Below are 25,000 nucleotides of genomic sequence, written 5' to 3'. Positions count from 1 at the left end.
CACACACACACACACACACAGTAGTTATGTATTTTATATCTGTCCTTTATTATTTCTTACTGTTGTTTGCATTGTCGAGAAAGAACCTGCAAGAAAGCATTTAATTGGACGATGTATAGCATGCGTAACCAACCCGTACATAATAAAACTAATAAAACTTGATCTCCTCTCTGTAGGTGTACCATCGCTACTACTGGCCATTGGAGTGGACGGTACCTAGAAGGGACAAGAACTCCTGCTATGCTAAAGTCATCTGCCACATACCTGACCAGGTCAGTACTCACCTCACGATACACTATATATACCAAAGTATGTGGACACCCCTTCAAATGAGTGGATTCGGCTATTTCAGCCACACCCATTGCTGACAGGTGTATAAAATCGAGCACACAGCTATGCAATTTCCATAGACAAACATTGGCAGTAGAATGGCCTTACTGAAGAGCTCAGTGACTTTCAACGTGGCACCGTCATAGGATGCCACCTTTCCAACAAGTCAGTTCGTCAAATTTCTGCCCTGCTAGAGCTGCCCCAGTCAACTGTAAGTGCTGTTATTGTGAAGTGGAAATGTCTAGGAGCAACAACAGCTCAGCCACGAAATGGTAGGCCACACAAGCTCACAGAACAGGACCGCTGAGTGCTGAAGCGCGTAAAAATCCTCGGTTGCAACACTCACTACCGAGTTCCAAACTGCCTCTGGAAGTAACGTCAGCACCAGAACTGTTCATCGGGAGCTTCATGAAATGGGTTTCCATGGCCGAGCAGCAACTCACAAGCCTAAGATCACCATGCGCAATGCAAAGTGTCGGCTGGAGTAGTATAACGCTCGCTGCCATTGGACTCTGGAGCAGTGGAAACGTGTTCTCTGGAGTGATGAATTACGCTTCACCATCTGGCACTCCGACGGACAAATTTGGATTTGGCGGATGCCAGGAGAACGCTACCTACCCCAATGCATAGTGCCAACTGTAAAGTTTGGTGGAGGTGGAATAATGGTCTGGGGCTGTTTTTCATGGTTCGGGCTAGGCCCCTTAGTTCCAGTGAAGGGAAATCTTAACGCTACAGCGTACAATGACATTCTAGACGATTCTGTGCTTCCAACTTTATGGCAACAGTTTGGGGAACATCATTTCCTGTTTCAGCATGACTATGCCCCGGTGCACAAAGCGAGGTCCATACAGAAATGGTTTGTCGAGATCGGTGTGGAAGAACTTGACTGGCCTGCACAGAGCCCTGACCTCAACCCCATCATACACCTTTGGGATGAATTGTAACGCTGACTGCGATCCAGGCCTAATCACTCAACATCAGTGCCCAACCTCACTAATGCTCTTGTGGCTGAATGGAAGCAAGTCCCCGCAGCAATGTTCCAATATCTAGTGGAAAGCCATCCCAGAAGAGTGGAGGCTGTTGTAGCAGCAAAGGGGGGACCAACTCCATATTAATGCCCATGATTTTGGAATGAGATGTTCGACGAGCAGGTGTCCACATACCTTTGGTCATGTAGTGTATGTGTTTGGGATTTTAGTGCTTTACTTTAAATATCTTTACTCTTGGAGGGTATTCTCTTTCCTCTAGAGCAGGGTTCTTCAATTCCGGTCCTGGAGGGCCGAAACACCTCTGTTTTTCATCATATCCTTCTAATCAGGGGCTAATTCAGACCTGGGACACCAGGTGAGTGCAATTAACTACCAGGTAGAAATATAAAACAGAAGTGTTTCGGCCTTCCAGGACCAGAATTGAAGAACCCTGCTCTAGAGCAAGGATGGGCAACTCCAGTCCTCTGGGGCCAGAATGGTGTCAAACTTTTTCCCCATCCCTAGAAAACACAGCTGATTAAACCAATTATTGGAGTCAGGTGTGTTAGCTGGGGTGAAAGTGTGACACCAGTCAGGCCCCCGAGGACTGGAGTTGCCCATCTCTGCTCTAGAGAAACACTTCTCCATGTTCATTCAGCTTTTGCCACTGTGTATAGGTGTATTTATGTGTGTGTTTTCTGTATATTATAGTGTGTGTGTGTGTTCTGTCTCCTCCACAGGAGCGTGTGGTAGGTCTCCATGTGATGGGGTCCAGTGCAGGGGAGGTGATCCATGGCTTTGCTGTGGCTCTGAGGTGTGGTCTGATCAAACAGCAGCTGGACACCACCGTGGGACTCAACCCTGTTTGTGCCCAGGTCAGTACGCCAGTTTGCTTACCTCACCATTCCAATAGCTAATGTATGGTGAACAATCTGGCACAAAATGGCCGTCGTACATTATCAAAAGTCCAGCAGTCCCAGATCAACTGTCTCTGATGGTTTTTCTTGCTGATAATGCTCCCTGTGTGAATTATTCATAGACTTACATTACAAACCACATCACACAGTCAATTTCCTATAAGCTAATACAGGATGGCGCCCTCAGCCAAATGTCCTGCTGGGCTGCTTTTCACACTCCTGACACTTTTAAAACTTTTTAGAGACTTCAATAGACGGTTTAATGGAGTTTGTAGAACGACTCTAGTTTCCAACTGAGCAGGGAAGATGGGATTTGAGAAGTGTGATATGGCACACAGAGGTTTTATAACAATAGTGCTGGGTGGGGTGGGTTTTTGTTTGGAGAGTTGGAACTTCACACACGCACGTTATCTCTCTCTTGAAAGGGTTTTGAATCTGTTGTTAAATGATTATAAATTGTGTATCTCTCCCTCAGGTGTTAACGAACCTGACAGTAACCCAGCGTGCCACTGACGCCATGATGGTGAGAGGGAACTGCTGAGGTTAGCCCCCTGCTGTCAATCACTGTTGCCCATGACAATGGTACAGATAGCAGGGAGAAGCCTGTCAGAACATCCTCAGTGTTGAGTGACGGGCGGCAGGGCGGCTATCAACTGTCCAATGACGTCTGAGTCCGGAGCCTGATTGACAGGTGGGCGGGGACTGACACTGCTGCTGCTGGCCCTAGACACTGGGGTCACTTCCTGTTTTTTTCTCTTTTAAACTCTTTCTTTTGCCATATTAATTAACCAAACTTTGATATTAACCTGCAGAGGCACCTCTGACACCTTTCAGCTGTGGACTCTGCAGTCCATATGAATACTCGGTTTGTGACTGTACTGACTCAGTTTAATGGCTGCTGAGTAGCGATAAAGCCCGGTTTGAGCATTTCCATAAAAACACAGTTCATGCTTTTATGCAGGGTTCTGTAGCTATGGGCTGAAGGGATTTAAGTGCCATAATGTAATGTAATGTAATGAACAGGGTGAGATTAAAGTATTATCAGAGTTAAGAAATATTCATTGATAAAATGCTCTTTTAATGAGTAAGTTGTTCACATAGATTGTAGTCTTAGGTTAATGTATCCCTATCTGACTGTCTTTTTCTCTCTCTCTCTCTCTCTCTCTCTACCTCTCTACCTCTCTCTCTCTCTCTCATTCTCTCTCTCATTCTCTCTCTCATTCTCTCTCTCGTTCTCTCTGTCTCAGTGCTGCAGGACATAGTGACTGACTTAAACACTGATGAATATTCACAGGGATCATTAGTAAAGTCTCTCATACTAATGCAGGGAGAGACAGGGGCAAAAGGCTACAACACCTAGAATGATAGAGAACCCCCTTAATAAGGCTATTAACGTCACTCACTTCAGACACAAACTTTACCTAGAGTTCAGAGTAAGCACATGTGTGCCACTGGCAGGTAGCTTAGTGGTTAAGAGCGTTGTGCCAGTAACCGAAAGGTCGCTGGTTCTAATCCCCGAGCCAACTAGGTGAAAAATCTGTCGATGTGCCCTTGAGCAAGGCACTTAACCCTACTTGCTCCTGTAAGTCGCTCTGGATAAGAGCGTCTGCTAAATGACTAAAATGTAAATGTAAATGTAAAAATGTGTGTGCACTTGCGTGCATGTCTGTGTTTGTGCTGCATCTCTCTCTCTCTCTCTCTCTCTTTTATGCAGACACTTTTTCACCTGTCAGCACATAATCACTGGTATGTCCCCATCGAACACTGTAGAGGCATGCTTCACTAACGATTTAGTTCTACTTGAGGAAGACATTTTTATTACTGCTTACAGTTCAGCTTGTCCTCTAGACAACCTTGCTATTTATTCCTTATGCAGACACGTTGAGCATTCGGAGACTGAGACTGATTACCAATAAGGGAAAGTACACCAGTCTACAAACGCTATTAGAATATAATTAGATCAATAGAAGGAAAGCGGAACAGTGTGTCTGGAGATGTATTTGATATCACCCAGAACAAGTTATTAGGAATACCATTCAGCTATGTCTCCAATTGTCCCAGTCAAAATCATACAACGATACATTGACTCAAACTTTTGTCACTTTGCTTTGGGATCTTTTCAGAAGGTATTTCCAATGGTTTTTAGAATAGATCACTGTAGACTGTGGACTTGCTCAATAGAGCCCCACAGTGGAGGTGTCCTAATACCCATAAAACCTAGCGGTCAAACAGGGAAATGGTTCCAATCATTTTTCCACCATTAATTTTTCCCATTGGGGATTTTAGAAACACTTAAAATAAGTGTAGGCTTACCCTGGCGTGACGTTTTGATAACCGTGTAAATCTCTCTCGGACAAGGTGACTTTCATCAATATATTCGGCTCTATTAGCTCTCAGATTAGAAAATGCTAATTAGCATCAAAGTAGACATCAAACTACAAATCCCTGCAAGCTCCTGCACATCATCTCTAGCTGACACCTTTGCTAACAGTTCACATAATTGTCCACTTAAAGAAATGTAGCCAATTTATTCATTACTACATTTAGCTAACATTAAATAGTTAATCCAGAGATTCTTACCTTTGCCTCGATTCGGCAGTCTCGTCCAGATCGTTATGGCATTTGTAGTTCTTTATGATGGCTAATTAGCATTTAATTTTTTGGGGGGTAAATACAGGCGAAAATATTGATAAAAGACACCTTGTCCTAGAGAGATTTACACGGTTATCAAAATGTCACGCCAGAGTAAGCCCCCCCAATAGGTGCACATTTTGTTTTTTTCCCTAGCAATGCACAGCTGATTCAAATAATCAAAGCTTGATGATGAGTTGATTATTTCAATTTGCTAGGGCAAAAACCAAAACTCTATTCAATGGCCCCTTTAAAAATAAATCTGTCAACCATTGACACTAGGTGGTGCTATAATACCCATACCCGTAGTATTGAGGAATTACCACATTGGCATACGGTATCCTCCTATGGCCACTGCGAGACTGGCAAGGCAACGTCCAACGGGTAAAATGTTTGTCAATTTTAGCCATGTCATATTCAGGTAATACAAATATATTCAATTCATAACTCACTAGCCTGATTAGAAAACATTTTTTAAATTGAAATTCAATTAACTCAATTGATTTGTGTGCAATTAAAATAACTAAATATGGTATTCTGGGCCTTGAACTAAAACTCCCATCACTGGAGTTGAACAAGAACCATCTATCATAATCTATAGACGCGCGCAATTAAATTAGCTACGCGCATTCACGCACAAACTGATCCGTAAACCATTCTCATACAAGAACGCCTGTTTGAACAGTAGCCTACGTTATGTCATCTCTGTTATAATGGACCGTTTCCCCATGTCGGTGTCATGTCCGCAGCATCGATCTTGTTCTCTGTTAGTGTTCGCCTGTTCTTGGTGTGAGAGGAATGTGAATTAACTAATCTTACACAGTCACTCACTCAGATGGTGAAATTGTATCTTTCCATAAAGAATCTTATTACAAAGGGGAAACACTTATACATATTTAGACACATACAAAAATAAATATATAGCAATGTGGTATAAAATCATTGCCTACAATTGATTTCTCAGTGTGCGACGTGAGATAGCGGTTTTGTTTTACTGGTCTCCCTTGCTCATCGCGTTTGGGCGCGCTCATTTTCTGTTGCAAGAGGGGGCAGAATCGTTGTCTTGCTTCCCCTGTAGTTTAGCAGGGAGGGACGAATAGTACAGTCCAGATCAAGAGCATTGAGCTCATTGAGCAGCGGACAATTGCAGCGAGGATCACCATCAGTACCACAACCGCACGTTAAGCCCTGGTGCTCATACCAACCGACTTCCACACCAAATATCCGCAACAGTCATTCCCTGCCAGCCATGAAACAGACTCTGCTCGAACTGATGAGGATGAGCAGAATATGCCGGATGGTACTCGCCACTTGTTTGGGATCTTTTATTCTGGTCATCTTTTATTTCCAAAGTATGTTCCAACCAGGTAGGTAGGATCTCTCTGTCTCTCTCGAATTTGTACTGTGTTGTGGTCAATGATCTGTGACGTCCTCTCACTGCTGCCCAGTGCCCACTCTGTTGTGACATGTTGACATCGATTTATTTGTTGACTATGTGTTGAATCATGCATTTTATAAATAATGACTAGGTTGTAACATCTATCGGGCGGCCGCGTAATTCCATCCCGTGTCGCGGAGGTTGGGAAATAATTTGTTGCCTGTTTTAGGTCAAACACTATCACATAGATTGTTCGTTTATGCAATTGATTGTATAGGCTATTTGTGCCAGAGGTAATCTCTTGGGGAACATGCACGACGTGTGTTTTGAGATTGTGGTATGCATCGCCTGTAGTCGCGGGCGTTCTCGCTGGTGTGGATGCTTTTTGTCTATCTCCAGTCAGTTTGGCTGAAGTGGACCCTGTGCCACAGCAACCGGCACCGTTCGGCCAAGGCCGTACAGTAGAGGCTCTGTACCGTGAATCAAAGAGCCCTGCTTTCAGACGCGCAAGGATCGCACTGTACAAACAGCAAAATGCCTCAATATTGACCTACTGTAAAGCGAAATTATTTCTGAGCAACTGTGTGGCGCTGTTAAATTCCTCCCATGACTGAAACTGTTTCATTTGAGCTCCTGTGCCATGCCATGGTCCAGGATCAGAGAGTTGGCAAAAATACACTTTTTAGAAAGGGAGATGAAAGACTTAAACGTGTGATTTAATGACCTCAATTATGTTGAAAACACTGGCAATGCTTTATTTCAATGTGGCCACGTCTCTCTTTGTAGTAGTAGAGAATATAGTTATGTAAATAATAATAATAGGGTATTGTGCCATGTAGACTTTTCCCAGCCAAAGTGACCGTATTATTGCTAAAGGGGATTTTGCAGTCATAATTGATTCGTTCCCCTCCTTTGATTCAAAGTTGTGTCCGAAAAGGGAACAAGGTGGTAATGGATTTTATTGAAAGGAAGGGGAATATCAGAAAATGCATTGTACTAAGGAAGAACCAAGTACTAATGCGTAAAACTCAAATTGCCACGCCGTACCTCCACATCATTTGGTGGAATTTCTGAGGCCCCGGTTGTGAGTCATCAATGTAGGTTACACCCGCGACGGGGCTCTCATCACTAGCCTACTGCACCGGAATGCATGGCGTCCCTATTCCCTAACGAATTCCGTTAACCAATCAACACCGTAGAGACTGCCCCAGTATCTGTGAGTTAGTGCACACACAGATACTGGGGCACGTGGAGAAATGCTTTCCAGCGGTGACATTCAAAGACAAAAGGCTGAGGGGCTGCTATAGGGTGCCTCTCCCAAGCATAGGGGTAGAGGCATGCATTGACCTATCTCGTTTTAGAAGAGGGGACATCCGAAAGTGTTACATGTAGTTGTTTTTTAAGAATACATGTCTGACATATGAGAAGAAGCCCTGTGTGTCTGTGTGTGTGTGTGTGTGGTGGAGCGGATGTGTGGTGTGTTTAATGGTAGTGGGGTTTTAGTGTTTGGGATTATGAAGCGCTTATGTGGGTGAGACCAGCGATTGACATTAAGGGTTGCCCTATTGCCAGAGGCAAGTGAACTGAGCGGTCGGGCAAATTAAGTCTGATCTGAGGTTGCCCCATTAAAGGCAGGTGAACCAAACTGCAAAGTATTCCAGTAGCCTAAAACTGTTCTGTCTGGTTCCTGCCCATTGCTTAAGTGGATAACGGACAATGTCTGACGTTTCGGTGTGTAAGTGCGTGTATTTCTCTACCCCCCCCCCCCCCCCCACACACACACACACACAATAAAGCCTAAGAACATGACAGACTGAACCCCTCTGGTCTTCCCATAACATTTCACGGCACACAGAAGTCCGAGGAGCATTCCTCTGGTTCTGGAATGTTAGAGTGCCTGGGAATCCCGTCTCGCCCCCCTGTGCAAACTCTCACCTCATTTACTGGCCCTTTGGGGTCACGACCTCTCTAAACCAGACAGTGGAGCGAGACAGAGAGTCCTCATCTGGGCGTCTCACTGTGGGCTCAACACACTCATATGCACACACACACACACACACACACACACACACTTGCTCACATGCGCGCACCGCTGCAAACATGCACACACTGGAAACGCTCCAGTGAAAGTGTTCTTCAAAGAGACAGATCCAGCTTGAGACATTGTCAGTTGAGCACAGTTGAAGCTTTGTGCCTCTGATAGATAATTCAGTGTCTGTGTGAGGTTGCCTTCCACTGCAGGCAGCCTTTTAAAGGCATTAGGACTGGGACCAAAGGAGCAGCAGCAGCTAATATGGCTGTTTAGTTTAGTCAGTATTGTTTGGGTGAGAGGTGACAGGGGGTATTTTGGAGCGACTGGGCATGACTGTCTGTGAGTGGGTGGATGTGTGTGTGTGTGTGTGTGTGTGTTTGTTCGCGTGTTTATACTGGGGCTCTGTTCAGTGTATTTTCTCGGCTGTGTGTGAGTGGTGACCTGGTTATGCACTCTGGCCTGAGTCACACACTCACGTTTCACATGCCCCATAATGCACCGGTGTGTCCAGACTAGAGCAGCCGAGCATGGACAGTGACATGGCTCACTGACCTAATTTGGAACCCAGCTGAATTTTTGGGAAATATTTCCATAGCGACGGACCTCAAAGAGAGCTAGGGGAGGGGAAAAAGGGGGTATGAAGCAGTCAGATGGAGTTTTGCGGAAAAGACTTGGGAAAGAACGAGATGGCCAAAGCCGGCAGTGGAATTTCTTTGGGAAACTCCAAATTCCTTACTGCTTACTGCTTGCTACCCCGGGACATTAATGTAGGGTGGAACTGATACTTTGGGGAAGACGGCTGAATCGCAGACTGTGGTTACCTCATCCATAATCACTGGAGTTTTGATGATAGAATCAGTCGTTGATTTACATTCTAGAGCTCTACAGTGTCTCCCTTTGTGCGTAGGAATTCAACGGCTTTTATCCCTTTTGTGGGAATTCTGGAGTTCTTGTCACTGTTTCTGTGCATGTGTTCTAGAACTGTCTCTTGTGTTGTGGAATTCTCCAGCACTAAAGCCTCTGATGTTATCCTGTACAGAGAAGAGATGACCTAGAGTTATAAAACAAGATTCTCTGTCTCTGTCTCTGTCTCTGTCTCTGTCTCTGTCTCTGTCTCTGTCTCTGTCTCTGCCTCTCTCTCTCTCTCTCTCTCTGTCTCTGCCGCTCTCTCTCTCTCTCTCTCTCTCTCTCTCTCTCTCTCTCTCTCTCTCTCTCTCTCTCTGTCTCTCTCTCTCTCTCTCTCTCTCTCTCTCTCTCTCTCTCTCTCTCTCTCTCTCTCTCTCTCTCTCTCTCTCTCTCTCTCTCTCTCTCTCTCTCTCTCTCTCTCTCTCTCTCTCTCTCTCTCTCTCTCTCTCTCTCTCTCTCTCTCTCTCTCTCTCTCTCTGCCTCTGCCTCTGCCTCTGCCTCTGCCTCTGCCTCTGCCTCTGCCTCTGCCTCTGCCTCTGTCTCTCTCTCTCTTCAATTCAAAGGGCTTTATTGGCATGGGGAAATATGTTTACATGGAATAGACAATAAACAAAAGGGAAATAAACAAGGGAAACAGTAGACATTACACTCACAAAAGTTTTAAAATAATATAGACATTTCAAATGTTATATTATTGGCTTTGTACAGTGTTGTAACAATGTGCAAGTGGTTGAAGTATGAAAGGGGAAATAAATAATTCTAGGTTGTATTTACAGTGTTTGTGCTCCACTGGTTGCCCTTTTCTCATGGCAACAGGCCACAAATCTTGCTGCTGTGACTGAACACTGTGGTATTTTGCCTAACAGATATGGGAGTTTATCAATGTTTGATTTGTTTTCAAATTCTTTGTGGGTCTGTAATCTGTGGAAAATATGTGTCTCTAATGTGGTCATACATTTGGCAAAAGGTTAGGAAGTGTAGCTCGGTTTCTACCTCATTCTGTGGGCAGTGGGCACATAGCCTGTCTTCTCTTGAGAGCCATCTCTGCCTATGGCGGCCTCTTTCAATAGCAAGGCTATGCTCACGGAGTCTGTACATAGTCAAGGATTTCTGCCACTGTGCACTCTCTGTTTAGGGCCAGATAACATTCCAATATGCTCTGTTTTTTGGTTGACTCTTTCCAGTGTGTCAAATAGTTATGTTTTTGCTTTCTCGTAATTTGGTTGGGTCTAAATGTGTTTCTGTCCTCGGGCTCTGTGGGGTCAGTTTGTGTTTGTGAACAGAGCCCCAGAACCAGCTGGTTGAGGGGACTCTTCTCTAGGTTAATCTCTCTGTAGGTGAAGGCTTTGAGGTGGAATGTGTGGGCATCGCTTCCGTTTAGGTGGTTGTAGAATTTAACAGCTCTTTTCTGGAGTTTGATAACTAGCTGGTAAAGTCCTAATTCTGCTCTGCATGCATTATTTGGGGTTTTGCGTTGTACACAAAGTATATTTTCGCAGAATTCTGCATGCAGAGTCTCAATTGGGTGTTAGTCCCATTTTGTGAATTCTTGGTTGGTGAGTGGACCCCAGACCTCACAACCATAGAAGGCAATGGGTTCAATAACTGATTGAAGTATTTTTAGCCAGATCCTAATTTAGATGTTGAGTTTTATGTTCCTTTTGATGGCATAGAAGGCCCTTCTTGCCTTGTCTCTTAGATCGTTCACGGCCTTGTGGAAGTTACCTGTGGTGTTGATGTTTAGGCCGAGGTATGTATAGGTTTTTGTGTGCTCTAGGGCAACGGTGTCTAGATGGAATTTGTATTTGTGGTCCTGGCAACTGGACCTTTTTTGGAACACCATTATTTTTGGTTTATTGAGATTTACTTTCAGGGCCCAGGTCTGACTGAATCTGTACAGAAGATCTAGGTGCTGCTGTAGGCCGTCCTTGGTTTGGGACAGAAGCGCCAGATTATCAGCAAATAGTAGACATTTGACTTCAGATTCTAGTATGGTGAGGCCGGGTGCTGTAGACTGTTATAGTGCCCTCGCCAATTCGTTGATATATTATATGTTGAAGAGGGTAGGGCTCAAGCTGCATCCCTGTTTCACCCCACGGCCCTCTGGAAAGAAATGTGTGTGTTTTTTGCCAATTGTAACCGCACACTTGTTGTTTGTGTACATGGATTTTATAAGTCGTATGTTTTTCCTCCAACACCGCTTTCCATCAATTTGTATAGCAGACCCTCATGCCAAATTGAGTCAAAAGCTTTTTTGAAATCAACATAGCATGAGAAGACTTTGCCTTTGTTTTGTTTGTTTGTCAATTAGGGTGTGCAGGGTGAAAAATGTGGTCTGTCGTACTGTAATTTGGTGTGGTCTGTCGTACTGTAATTTGGTAAAACGCCAATTTGACATTTGCTCAGTACATTGTTTTCACTGAGGAAATGTACAAGTCTGCTGTTAACGTTAATGCAGAGGATTTTCCCAAGGTTGCTGTTGACGCATATCCCACGGTAGTTATTGAGGTCAAATTTGTCTCCACTTTTGTGGATTGGGGTTCCAAATATTGGGGAAGATGCCAGAGCTGAGGATGATGTTAAAGAGTTTAAGTATAGCCAATTGGAATTTGTGGTCTGTATATTTTATAATTTCATTTAGGATACCATCAACACCACAGGCCTTTTTGGGTTGGAGGGTTTGTATTTTGTCCTGTAGTTCATTCAATTTAATTGGAGAATCCAGTGGGTTTTGGTAGTCTTTTAATAGCTGATTCTAAGATTTGTATTTGATCATGTACAGTAAATTTTTGCTGTTTGTTCTTTGTTATAGAGACAAAAATATTGGAGAAGTGGTTTATCCATACATCTCAGTTTTGGATAGATAACTCTTCGTGTTGCTGTTGTTTGTTTAGTGTGTCCCAATTTTCCCAGAAGTGGTTAGATTCTTCAATTACATTGAGCTTATTTCTGAAGTGTTGTTCCTTCTTTTTCCATAGTGTATTTCTGTATTGTTTTAGTGATTCACCATAGTGAAGGTGTAGGCTCAGGTTTTACTTTCATCTATAGCATTTCTTAATATTATGCAGTTCCGTTGGCTTTCATGCCTCATGATTGAGTATTGCTCTGTTCAAATAGACTGTGATTTTACTGTGATCTGATAGGGGTGTCAGTGGGCTGACTGTGAACGCTCTGAGAGACTCTGGGTTGAGGTCAGCGATAAAGTAATCTACAGTACTACTGCCAAGGGATGAGCTGTAGGTGTGTACCTACCATAAGAGTCCCCTTGAAGCCTACGATTGACTATGTATGTCACGCCCTGGCTCTGGGGACTATGTTATGTTGAGCCAGGGTGTGTGATTCTATGTTTGTAATTCTATGTTGGCCTGAGTGACTCCCAATCAGAGGCAACGAGTGTCAGCTGGTTGTCTCTGATTGGGAGCCATATTTAACTGTCTGGCTTTTCACTTTGTGTTGTGGTTTCTTGTTCCGTTAAGGTTTGTTTATGTAACCAAGGACGTCACGTTTCGTTGTTTTGATCGTGTGATCATTCGCTAAATAAATATGTTTGCTTTCAACGCTGCGCCTTGGTCCTCCTCTCTCGTAGACGAGCGTGACAGAAGAAACCACCATAACAGGACCAAGCAGCGTGAAGAAGAGAGAGGATGGACTTGGGAGCAGTGGAGTAGGAGTCTCGACTGGGCCAAGCCAAGAGAAGAGGAGAGAGGTTGGACTTTGGAGCAGTGGGGTGAGAGTCTGGCGAGAACGATGGAGGACTGGTCCACTGGGAGGAGAGACCCCCAGAAAATTTTTAGGGGGGGGCTCACGACGTCGGGGCAGCAGGAGGCCGCGATAGAGCGGTCCAGCGGGTTGGCAGAAGAGGCCGCCAGGTTACGGGAGTCACTGGTCACCAGGGGGAAGGAGGTTGTAGAGGCACGGCGAGAGGTACTGGCGTGTGTTGCCAGTCCGGTCCGGCCTGTTCCTGATCCCCACGTAGGGCCAGTGGTGTGTGTTCCCAGTACGGTCCGGCCTGTTCCTGCCACTCCCACCAAGTCTGTGGTGCGCGTCGCCAGCCCAGTCCGGCCCATCCAAGCTCCCTGCACCAAGTCTGTGGTGCGCGTCGTCAGCCCTGTCTGGCCCGTTCCTGCTCTCCGCACCAAGTCTGTGGTGCGCGTCGCCAGCCCAGTCCGGCCCATTCCTGCTCCCCGCACCAAGTCTGTGGTGCGGTTCGTCAGCCCTGTCCGGCCCGTTCCTGCTCTCCGCACCAAGTCTGTGGTGCGCGTCGCCAGCCCAGTCCGGCCCATTCCTGCTCCCCGCACCAAGTCTGTGGTGCGGTTCGTCAGCCCTGTCCGGCCCGTTCCTGCTCTCCGCACCAAGTCTGTGGTGCGCGTCGTCAGCCCGGCTCGGCCCGTTCCTGCTCCCCGCACCAAGTCAGGGGTGTGCTTCGTCAGCCCAGTCCGGCCTGTCCCTGCTCCACGCACCAAGCCTACGGTGTGCGTCGTCAGCCTGGTAAGGCCCGTTCCTCCTCCACGCACCAAGCCAGGGGTGCGCGTCGTCAGTCCAGCACAACCCGTGCCTGGGTCATGTCCGGAGCCGGATCCGCCGCCGAGGCGGAGTGCCCACCCGGTCCCTCCCCTGTTGTGGTTGTTTGGCGCGGTCGGAGTCCGCGCCTTTGGGGGGGGGTACTGTCACGCCCTGGCTCTGGGGACTATGTTATGTTGAGCCAGGGTGTGTGATTCTATGTTTGTAATTCTATGTTGGCCTGAGTGACTCCCAATCAGAGGCAACGAGTGTCAGCTGGTTGTCTCTGATTGGGAGCCATATTTAACTGTCTGGCTTTTCACTTTGTGTTGTGGTTTCTTGTTCCGTTAAGGTTTGTTTATGTAACCAAGGACGTCACGTTTCGTTGTTTTGATCGTGTGATCATTCGCTAAATAAATATGTTTGCTTTCAACGCTGCGCCTTGGTCCTCCTCTCTCGTAGACGAGCGTGACAATGTACAGAACCAGCGTGTGACAGAGCTGCAGGAGTTGTGACCCGTTTTTGTTGGTTGTTTTGTCATAGTTGTGTCTAGGGGGGCATATTTGGGAGGGAATGCTGTCACCTCCATGTAGGTGTTTGTCCCCCATGTGTGCTAAAAGTGTCAGGTTCTTGTCCAGTTCTGGCATTTAGGTCGCCACAGACTAGTACATGTCCCTGGGCCTGGAAATGGTTGATCTCCCCCTCTAGGATGGAGAAGCTGTCATCGTTAAAGTATGGGGATTCTATTGGAGGACATTTTTCTCTGAGATGTTCTTATTACTTTTTTTGCCAGATGTAAAATGTTCCTGTTTTGACTAATTTAATAGAGTGGGTTAGGTCTGCTCTATACCAAATTAGCATACCCCCTGAGTCTCTTCCCTGTTTCACACCTGGTAGTTTGGTGGATGGTACTACCAGCTCTCTGTAACCTAGAGTGCAACCAGTGGGTCCGTCTCCTCTATACCATGTTTCTTGTAGGATGACAATGTTTGTATTTCCAATTTCTTTGATGAAGTCTGGGTTCCTGCTCTTTAGGCCAAAGGCAGCTGACCTCAGACCTTGTATATTCCAGGATGAGATAGTAAAAGCTCTGTGTTCCATAGTGTCTAGTGTTGTTTTTGTGTGGTTTAGGCTCGGATCATTACAGTAGGTGTGAGGTTCTGGGAGGGTGTCTCAGTAGTCTGGGAGGGGTGTCCATTTCTCTGTTGCTCCTGTATGAGGTGCTGGGGCTGCGGTTGAGGGTGATGTCCTTCAGGTTCCTGGCAAAGGTGGGGAGGCGGCTTTGGCCATAAAGGCTGTTCAAGTCCAAGGTGGAGTGGTGAGCCAGGTTAACACTTGGTTTTGAGGCATAGTCCTGGGAAATGCTTGCGTTCACCCGCTGTATGGTGGCAAAGTGAAAGTATTTTCGTGGTAGCAGGGTGGAGATAACCACTTGTGCGTTGGGGAAAGTGGAAGAGCTTTTTCAATCACTCCCTTGAGTGCTGTGGCCACCCTTTCTTTCTGGGCTCTCAGGTCGTTTGTGCCTGTGTGTATTACGATATGACTGGGGGACCCTAGTCGGTCCTCTGACAGCAGCTCCAGGGCACGCCGGGTGTTCGGACACCAGAGTTTAGCCACTTGGTGTTTTGGAAAATGTTTCCTCTCATCAATGTATTTCCCATTTGAGTCAATAAGGAGCACAATCTCTGGCTTTTGTGTGTCCTCAGTGGGTGTGGGGGTTGTCAGGAGAGCTATCCAGGAGAGCTATCCTCTCTCTCTCTCTCTCTCTCTCTCTCTCTCTCTCTCTCTCTCTCTCTCTCTCTCTCTCTCTCTCTCTCTCTCTCACTCCCCCTCTCCCAACCCCATTGTCCTGTGTCCTCGTTCTCTCCTCTGCCTGTGAGTGTGTATTGTGGGAGCGTATCCCGGACGTCCTGTTGGTGTGATCTTAGTGGGATTGTTGTTTTCCTCAGCAGCTTGGCTCCCAAGGTCTCGATCAAACATCCCGGTATATGCGGGGCATGAAGGAGGGGGAAGGACCATGACATTGTGGCTCTGTCCCCACACAGTGAACTGTGCCCAATTTATGCTGTATATTCTGTTGGCCTGTGGTGCTCCGGTTCAGGGCCCATGACCGTGTTCGGTCTGGACTTTTGGCCAGGCAGCAGTGAGGGGCAGCCTCGACGGGGGCTAGAGGTCTAAATGAGGTTGATAGCCATCTGTTGGAGAGTCTGGACATTACAGGGGACTGCCACTGGGTCACTAACAGCTACACACACACACCATACGTGCAGATATAGAGTGAGGGAAAAAAGTATTTGATCCCCTGCTTATTTTGTACGTTTACCCACTGACAAAGAAATGATCAGTCTATAATTTTAATGGTAGGTTTATTTGAACAGTGAGAGACAGAATAACAACAAAAAAATCTAGAAAAACACTTGTCAAAAATGTTATAAATTTATTTGCATTTTAATGAGGGAAATAAGTATTTGACCCCCTCTCAATCAGAAAGATTTCTGGCTCCCAGATGTCTTTTATACAGGTAACGAGCTGAGATTAGGAGCACACTCTTAAAGGGAGTGCTCCTAATCTCAGTTTGTTACCTGTATAAAAGACACCTGTCCACAGAAGCAATCAATCAATCAGATTCCAAACTCTCCACCATGGCCAAGACCAAAGACCTCTCCAAGGATGTCAGGGACAAGATTGTAGACCTACACAAGGCTGGAATGGGCTACAAGACCATCGCCAAGCAGCTTGGTGAGAAGGTGACAACAGTTGGTGCGATTATTCGCAAATTGAAGAAACACAAAAGAACTGTCAATCTCCCTCGGCCTGGGGCTCCATGCAAGATCTCACCTCGTGGAGTTGCAATGATCATGAGAACGGTGAGGAATCAGTCCAGAACTACACGGGAGGATCTTGTCAATGATCTCAAGGCAGCTGGGACCATATTCACCAAGAAACAATTGGTAACACACTACGCCGTGAAGGACTGAAATCCTGCAGCGCCAGCAAGGTCCCCCTGCTCAAGAAAGCACATATACATGCCCGTCTGAAGTTTGCCAATGAACATCTGAATGATTCAGAGGAGTACTGGGTGAAAGTGTTGTGGTCAGATGAGACCAAAATTGAGCTCTTTGGCATCAACTCAACTCGCCGTGTTTGGAGGAGGAGGAATGCTGCCTATGACCCCAAGAACACCATCCCCACTGTCAAACATGGAGGTGGAAACATTATGCTTTGGGGGTGTTTTTCTGCTAAGGGGACAGGACAACGTCACTGCATCAAAGGGACGATGGACGGGGCCATGTACCGTCAAATCTTGGGTGAGAACCTCCTTCCCTCAGCCAGGGCATTGAAAATGGGTTGTGGATGGGTATTCCAGCATTACAATGACCCAAAACACATGGCCAAAGCAACAAAGGAGCCCCAATAAGAAGCACATTAAGGTCCTGGTGTGGCCTAGCCAGTCTCCAGACCTTAATCCCATAGGAAATCTGTGGAGGGAGCTGAAGGTTCGAGTTGCCAAACATCAGCCTCGAAACCTTAATGACTTGGAGAAGATCTGCAAAGAGGAGTGGGACAAAATCCCTCCTGAGATGTGTGAAAACCTGGTGGCCAACTACAAGAAACGTCTGACCTCTGTGATTGCCAACAAGGGTTTTGCCACCAAGTACTAAGTCATGTTTTGCAGAGGGGTGAAATACTTATTTCCCTCATTAAAATGCAAATCAATGTATAACATTTTTGACATGCGTTTTTCTGGATTTTTTTGTTGTTATTCTGTCTCTCACTGTTCAAATAAACCTACCATTAAAATTATAGACTGATCATGTCTTTGTCAGTGGGCAAACATACAAAATCAGCAGGGGATCAAATACTTTTTACCCTCACTATATAAGGATACACACATGCACTCTGATAGTACAGTCATTAAGTAATTAACAGCTATAGACATTCTTTAGCATAGAACAACAAACACCGACTCATTTATATGGGTGATAATAGACAGATAGTCTTCTAGAAATAGAGAGAGTGAGAGAGACCCCACTTCTCCCCCCTACTTCCTGTACCTCTGATAATCTGATCATGGGCCTCAAGTAAGAGGCCTCTCAGCAGCAGGGGGTGTACACAGGCACACACACACACACACACACACACACACACACACACACACACACACACACACACACACAGTTACACACATGGCACATTTACTGGTAGTACTGCGAATGGGAAAAATGAAGTCAGCCTCCTCCTCAGAAACCACAGAGAAGACCAGTCGTCTCTCAGTGGTATCAGCAGTCTTTTATGGCTTTATGGTTTGTACTATTGTGAGAGAGACGCATTCTCCCTGCCTGGTGAAACCACACTGGGCTGTGTGGCCCAAATGGTGTTATAAAGGACAGATAATTAATAAAGGTTTTTGGAAGGAACTGTCATACAAGTGGGAGTGTGTAGGTGTGATTGAGTAAAGGAGGGAGAGAGATATGAGGAAGCTGTAACAGAGCATAAACACACTCATGTACACACACACACACACACACACACACACACACTGTAAATAGTTGAGTGAAAGGTACTGTGTCTAATCGTGCAAACCTCTCTTTTTAACAGACGAGAGGTTCACAGATGTTCAGGGGGTTTCTCTCAAACCCAAACAATCATTTCCTCCCTGATAGGAGGTGGATATGGAAGGGGGGATGTTAATGATGGAAAATGTCTGCTTAAGTGCCGTTTACTACACGTCAACATCTGGCTGCCACGTATTGGAAACTGTTAGAGGGCTTGACTCTGATTGGAGGGCACATTTACCAGTCTGACTGGGTTCTGTTGATCTCAGCAAACCTCTTCCGTTCTCTGTTACTGGGCTGTTGCAACATTACCTGAGTGTTGCTGGAACGTCAGACTGAGAGAGATGTGAATGTAATCACGCTGCCTCCTGCCGATAAATATTGATTTGGTTGTTATTAGTGGCTGTGCGTTGGAGAGAGGGATAGAGAAGGGTGCTGGAGCATTTTTGGGTGGTGACAGCATGGTGCTGCTCAGCCTCAGACAGACTCACGGCTAATATTTACGTTCAGAGGGCCAAAGGAGCCAGCAAGGTGTGTGTGTGTGTGTGTGTGTCAGATACGTACGTGTCTGAACATATTGGTCCTTCCTTTGTTGTTGTCAACTTGTGTGAGTAAATTTGTTTCAGAGAATAAATAAGTGTGTGTGTAAGACAAAGAGAGAGTTTGAGTGTTGCCCAGATGCCCTTTCTTTTTCGGGTGAGTGCTCAGTTTAGTTCCGAGCCCCTGCTCTACCAACACACTTGGAGCACGGAGCAGCACATTGGTTTAGTCATTAGAGTGAGTAACAGCCCTTGGCAAAGCCGTCTGCAGTCTGCTGCCTTGAGACCAAGAACACCAAAGCAGGACTGTTAGGGTACCGAAGTGGAGACTAAGCCTGGTTCCAGATTTGCTTGTGTTGTCTTGTCAACTCCTATTGTCTGTGAAGATGAACATATGAGTTGGCAAGACATCACAAACAGTTCTGGGACCAGGCTATAATGACCACAGGAGAGTAATCTCGGCTAACCCAGAACTAAAGTCTTACGTAATTGGTCAGATGCTTGATTAAGTTCTAGGTCCATACGTATAACGAGGATTGGAACTGGAACGAAGAGCTCCACCCTCTCTCTCTGCAAGTTACAGGCATGTCTTTGGGCCAAATGTCCCCTCACCTTCCAAAATTCAAAATATGCTAACACCTGCGAAATCATGATTGGTCCAAATCCGCATTTGAACTAATGCTGCTCATTACCTCACGCATCCTGTTGTATCATGACAGCTCTACGGTACCATTTATGTTTACGCAGTCTGTCTACGAAAGATTATCGAGAGAGCACAAACAGGTCTGGGACCAGGCTATATAGTGTAGACTCAGGGCTGTAGACTGCATGGAGGCCGTGAAGGAGTGAGTGAATCATGGTTTTAATTAAATGGAGGTTTTAGTCACCATGTCTCATTAAGTGGCTCTGAGCGGAACATTCAAAGTGCTGCACTGTGGCTAATGGGAAACATCTGAAACACACACACTCATTTCAAGATCATGGGCATTAATATGGAGTTGGTTCCCCCTTTGCAGCTATAACAGCCTGCACTCTTCTGGGAAGGCTTTCCACTACATGTTGAAACATTGCTGTGGGGACTTGCTTCCATTCAGCCACGAGCATTAGTGAGGTTGGGCACTGATGTTGGGCGATTAGGCCTGGCTCGCAGTCGGCATTCCAATTCATCCCAAAAGTGTTTGATGGGATTGAGGTCAGGGCTCTGTGCAGGCCAGTCAAGTTCTTCCACACTGATCTCGACAAACCATTTCTGTATGGACCTAGCTTTGTGCACGGGAGCATTGTCATGCTGAAACAGGACTTCCCCAAACTGTTGCCACAAAGTTGGAAACACAGAATAATCTAGAATGTCATTGTGTGCTGTAGCGTTAAGATTTCCCTTCACTGGAACTAAGGGGCCTAGCCCGAACCATGAAAAACAGCCCAAGACCATTATTCCTCCTCCACCAAACTTTACAGTTGGCACTATGCATTGGGGCAGGTAGTGTTCTCCTGGCATCCGCCAAACCCAGATTGGTCTGTCGGACTGCCAGATAGTGAAGCGTGATTCATCACTCCAGAGAACGCGTTTCCACTGCTCCACTGCTCTGAGTCCAATGGCAGCGAGCTTTACACCACTCCAGCAGACGCTTGGCATTGCACATGGTGATCTTATCTTAGGCTTGTGTGCGGCTGCTCGGCCATGGAAACCCATTTCATGAAGCTCTCGACGAACAGTTCTTGTGCTGACGTTGCTTCCAGAGGCAGTTTGGTAGTGAGTGTTGCAACCGAGGACAGACAATTTTTACGCACTACGCGCTTCAGCACTCGGCGGTCCCGTTCTGTGAGCTTGTGTGGCCTACCATTTCGCGGCTGAGCCGTTGTTGCTCCTAGACGTCTCCACTTCACAATAACAGCACTTACAGTTGATTGGAGCAGCTCTAGCAGGGCAGAAATTTGACGAACTGACTTGTTGGAAAGGTGGCATCCTATGACAGTGCCATGTTGAAAGTCACTGAACTCTTCAGTAAGGCCATTCTACTGCCAATGTTTGTCTATGGAGATTGCATGGCTGTGTGCTCGATTTTATACACCTGTCAGCAACGGGTGTGGCTGAAATAGCCGAATCCACAAATTTGAAGGGGTGTCCACATACTTTTGTATATATAGTGTATGTAACCTTTGTTTAAACTCCATTGTCTGTATTCTGTCTCTTAATGTTGTCTATCTCTAGCTGCACCATATCACCAAGTACCATTCTGAGAATGTGTAAATGTACTTGGTGAATAAAGTTGATTCTGATTCTGATTCTGATCACACCTCGTCTGTCTGTATCCTCTGATTCTTTCATTCCCCTCCCTCTCCCTATATTAAACACACTACCTCTCTCTCTCTCTCTCTCTCTCTCTCTCTCTCTCTCTCTCTCTCTCTCTCTCTCTCTCTCTCTCTCTCTCTCTCTCTCTCTCTCTCTCTCTCTCTCTCTCTCTCTCTCTCTCTCTCTCTCTCTCTCTCTCTCTCTCTCTCTCTCTCTCTCTCACTCTCTCTCTCTCTCTGTCTAGCCTCTCTATCAGGCCTTGAGTAAGTGTGTTAGTGGGTGTGGTACGTTCCAGCCTGGTTGTTCTGCCGCTGCTGGTTTGGCAATGCCAGGGGGGACGGTGGGCACCAACACCAGCCTGTGAGCCCACACCATGGCGGGTTACCAGATGGCCGCTGGGCTGGGCAGCGTGGCGCGACTCAAAGACCCCTCTCATGCCCGTCCAGGAAAGGGGATGAGGGCTGGACACGTTGACATCGTAGAGGAACAAATAGAGCTCTCCTGACACACACATGTACATACACACACACATACACGTAAACCCATCTCCTCCCCAAATCAAAGTGCTGCCAGTCCAGTCCATGCTGTGGACATGGCGTCTGTGGTGTGAAGTCTGGTCAGGTTATACCAGGACACAGTCACTCTGTCTAGACCAGAGAGAGAGCAGGAGAGAGGGAAGAGGGAGGAGAGAAGGAAAGAGGGATCAGGAGAGAAGGAAAGAGGGATCAGGAGAGAAGGGAAGAGGGGTGGAATGGAAAGAGGGAGGATGACAGAGTAGAGGGAAGAGGAGTATAGGTGAGAGATGGAGGGGTGCAGTGAGAGATGAGTAAAAGGCTGGATTGGGAAGGGGACAGGGTATGAGGATTGAGATGTTGAGAAAAGAGGAGGAGGAGGAAGAAGATGGAGGAGAAGGGATGAGGAGAGGGGATGACTGGAGAAGAGAAGCGAGAGAGGTAGATGAGACGTGGGGAAGAGAGTAGAGCTGTTGAGAGACTGCAGACTGCTGAGTTGTCCCTGATCCCTAACCCAGCATAATCTGCCAAGATTCAGAGAGCCAGAGCCCAGCCTACACAGTGACACAGCCAGAAAGAGAAAGATGGAGAGAGAGATAGTCTGAGGAGGACATACATGGAGTGTACAAAACATGCTCTTTCCATGACATAGACTGACCAGGTGAATCCAGGTGATGCCTTATTGATGTCACCTGTTAAATCCACTTCAATCAGTGTAGATGAAGGGGAGGAGACAGGTTAAAGAAGGTTTTTTAAGCCTTGAGACAATTGAGACATGGATTGTGTATGAGGGTGAATGGGCAAGACAAAAGGTTTGAACGGGGTATGTAGTAGGTGGCAGGCGCACCGGTTTGAGTGTGTCAAGAACTGCAATGCTGCTGGGTTTTTCACGCTCAACAGTTTCCCGTGTGTATCAAGAATGGTCCACCACCCAAAGGAAATCCAGCCAACTTGACATAACTATGGGAAGCATTGGAGTCAACATGGGCCAGCATCCCTGTGGAACGCTTTTGACACCTTGTAGAGTTCATGCCCCGATGGATTGAGGCTGTTCTGAGGGAAAAGTGGGTGCAACTCAATATTAGCAAGGTGTTCCTAATGTTTTGTACACTGTGTACAACATCAGGCAGACGCACGGAGGGAGATTTTATATGTCCTTTAAAGTGGTAGCCTATGATAGTAACGGTCAGGTGAGTTATTACTCTCATTCTGCCTGTCTCTCCTTTAGTCTGAGTGTTTAAAGGCTGTTCTGAGAACAGCTGCTAACATTAACAAGGAGAACCTGAGAGTCATCTGTCACCATCCATCTGCGAGAATGTGTGTGTGTGTGTGCGTGCTTGCATGCGTGCGTGTTTGCGTATGGATGTGTGTGTGAAGGTGACGTCTTTCACTGTTGGGGCTGATGAACCAGTGTTGTTGATTAAAATATATTTATGAAGGGCGGTTATCTGCTACCTGCAGATAGAGAGAGAGAGGAAAGGGGGATGAAATGAGTTTGATGGAGGAGGAGAGAAAGAGATGAGATGGAGAGAAAAACAGGTAGAAATGAAAGAGGGACAGTGAAAGAGAGAGATGGAGACAACAAAAGCTGTTACAATACCTCCTACTCCCAGCATGCTTCACAGTCAGGTAGGGCAGCGTAGCCATGGAAATGGTAGGGAGGCTGACGGTGGCTGGGTTACGCCCCCTTTGGCAGAGGGACCATCCAAGATGGCATCTAGTCTGTAGTTGGACTTAGGGCAGAGTGCTCATCAGCATAATCAACATTCAAGAACCTTTCCATATTCGCTTGGCTTCTCTGTCTTGCTCTTACATTTGCCCCCCCCCCCCATCTTTCTCTCTCTCTCCATACAAGGTATTGATTTCCCATAATTCCCTGTGGCACATCATGGTCATGGGTGTCTATAGATCAAAGCGTGTGACGTCACAAAACACTTTTTAAAAGCATCTTTGTATTTCTCCACTGTCTTTTTCTGTTTTGCTCAGGGTTGACTGTCACACTCACACACACACACTACAGGACTATAATTTTCTCCCGCTGTCTATTTTAAGAGGACGCAGTCTTCGATTGGACACACACTCTATAATTTGGTGGTGCAATACTGGAGAACAGCAGGCATTAAATGGAACTGACGTCACTCTGAGAGAAGGAGGGACAGACCATGTCCAAGGCAGACCAGACTACAGGTCAAAATGACTCAGTCACACAGTACTCCCCCGTTTATCTTCCTCAGGAGAATGGTATGTCCCAGAGCAGGTCAGAGAGTTTGGGTGTATGGAACAGCGGCAGCTGCTGATTGGCTGAATACCCGTGGCGCGAGGTTGTTGGAGTTGTCAACAAAGCAGCATGACAGAAATATGATACCAAGTTTTCGAACTACTGGTAGTTTCTTTGAGAAGATCTGTGCATTTGAACAACAGCATAAATACACCTATTTCACTTTTGCATGTCAGAAACCAAATGGCTACTGCTGCACATGCTTCCACTGTTTTGAACAGATTAGATTATACTATTTAGAATGAGCAGCCAGCTCACGAATGAACGAGTGCACCAGGGAGAACGGTCCTTACTAGTTACCACAGCTACACAGTCATAAAGCCCGCCTATTTCTACAACTTAAAATGTGATTTTAAACCTAAAACTATCCTTAACCCTAACATTAACCACACTGCTAACCTTATGCCTAACCCCTCACCTTAAATACATTTTACGATATAGCCAATTTTGGTGGTAGCTAGTGGAAACCAGGGAGAACGCAACAAACATGCAATAAGTGAAAACACATAACCTTACTGGAGATAGCTAGCTAACATAAACTCACAAAGCATGATGCGCTAGTAACTTCATATTTCCGAGTTAGTCATATATTAAAAATACTTGAAATCGGTATGGGAGCTAACTAGCTAGCAAACTACCATCTAGCTATAACTAGCTGCTTATTAAAAGTAGATAACTGGTTAACTATTTCTCAATGTTTCAAAAAATTACTGTAACTGGGCTAAATAATTTGATCATGCTTTGTGACACACCCGTTTTATGCTGTTTTAGTTTACACAACATGCCGCCATGTCACCTACAGTAGAACCTAATGGGGGGAAACAAAATTAGCCATGCTTTTCTGTCCTACCAGATCCGCGATGAGAAGGTTCTAGCTAGTGTATCCCTCTGTCCTTCGACTCTTGTTGGATATAGTTGTCCGGTTTATCAGGTCCCACGCTCCCATGACTGTTATTATTATTTATTTACAAGTTCATTACAATTAGCTTTTTGCTTTAGCGCTATCTGAACCTGATAGAGCAGGTCTAGTCTCATGTGCGGAAGTAAGCTGTCTGGCGCGAGAGACTCATTGGGACAGAGACTAGAGCAGACCCAGAAGTTATGACTGAACGGACGCACATTTGAGCACCCCAGGACGGTCCATTTACTTTCTGCTGTTA

General features: G+C 46.1%; 2 protein-coding genes across 4 annotated transcripts in view; both read left to right on the top strand.

Moving 5' to 3' along the window:
* LOC311140450 (thioredoxin reductase 1, cytoplasmic-like) overlaps nt 1–2,773 on the top strand; it is a 6,982-nt gene extending 4,209 nt beyond the window's left edge. Inside the window, exons 6-8 of the mRNA XM_084175513.1 lie at nt 177–272; nt 2,039–2,173; nt 2,691–2,773. Coding sequence (XP_084031639.1) covers nt 177–272; nt 2,039–2,173; nt 2,691–2,756 — 297 coding nt within the window. The 3' untranslated portion in view covers nt 2,757–2,773. The remainder of the gene's footprint in view (nt 1–176; nt 273–2,038; nt 2,174–2,690) is intronic.
* Nucleotides 2,774–2,822: 49 nt separating this feature from the next.
* The window catches only part of LOC311140446 (carbohydrate sulfotransferase 11), a 123,447-nt gene continuing 101,269 nt past the window's right edge, over nt 2,823–25,000 (top strand). The window contains exon 1 of one of the 3 annotated variants that reach the window (XM_084175507.1): nt 2,823–2,906. Coding sequence is in view for 2 of the 3 variants with exons in the window: in XM_084175508.1 (XP_084031634.1) it covers nt 6,096–6,213 (118 nt within the window). In the remaining variant the exon portion in view is untranslated. Of the gene's footprint in view, nt 2,907–5,968; nt 6,214–25,000 lie in introns of those variants that run through there. The other 2 variants (XM_084175508.1, XM_084175506.1) reach the window with 2 other exon arrangements.

Source organism: Coregonus lavaretus (assembly GCF_964263955.1).
Source record: "Coregonus lavaretus genome assembly, chromosome: 13".
Classification (NCBI taxonomy): Eukaryota; Metazoa; Chordata; class Actinopteri; order Salmoniformes; family Salmonidae; genus Coregonus; species Coregonus lavaretus.
Note: the sequence above shows the minus strand (reverse complement) of the source record. Positions and strands in the feature narration are given on the sequence as shown.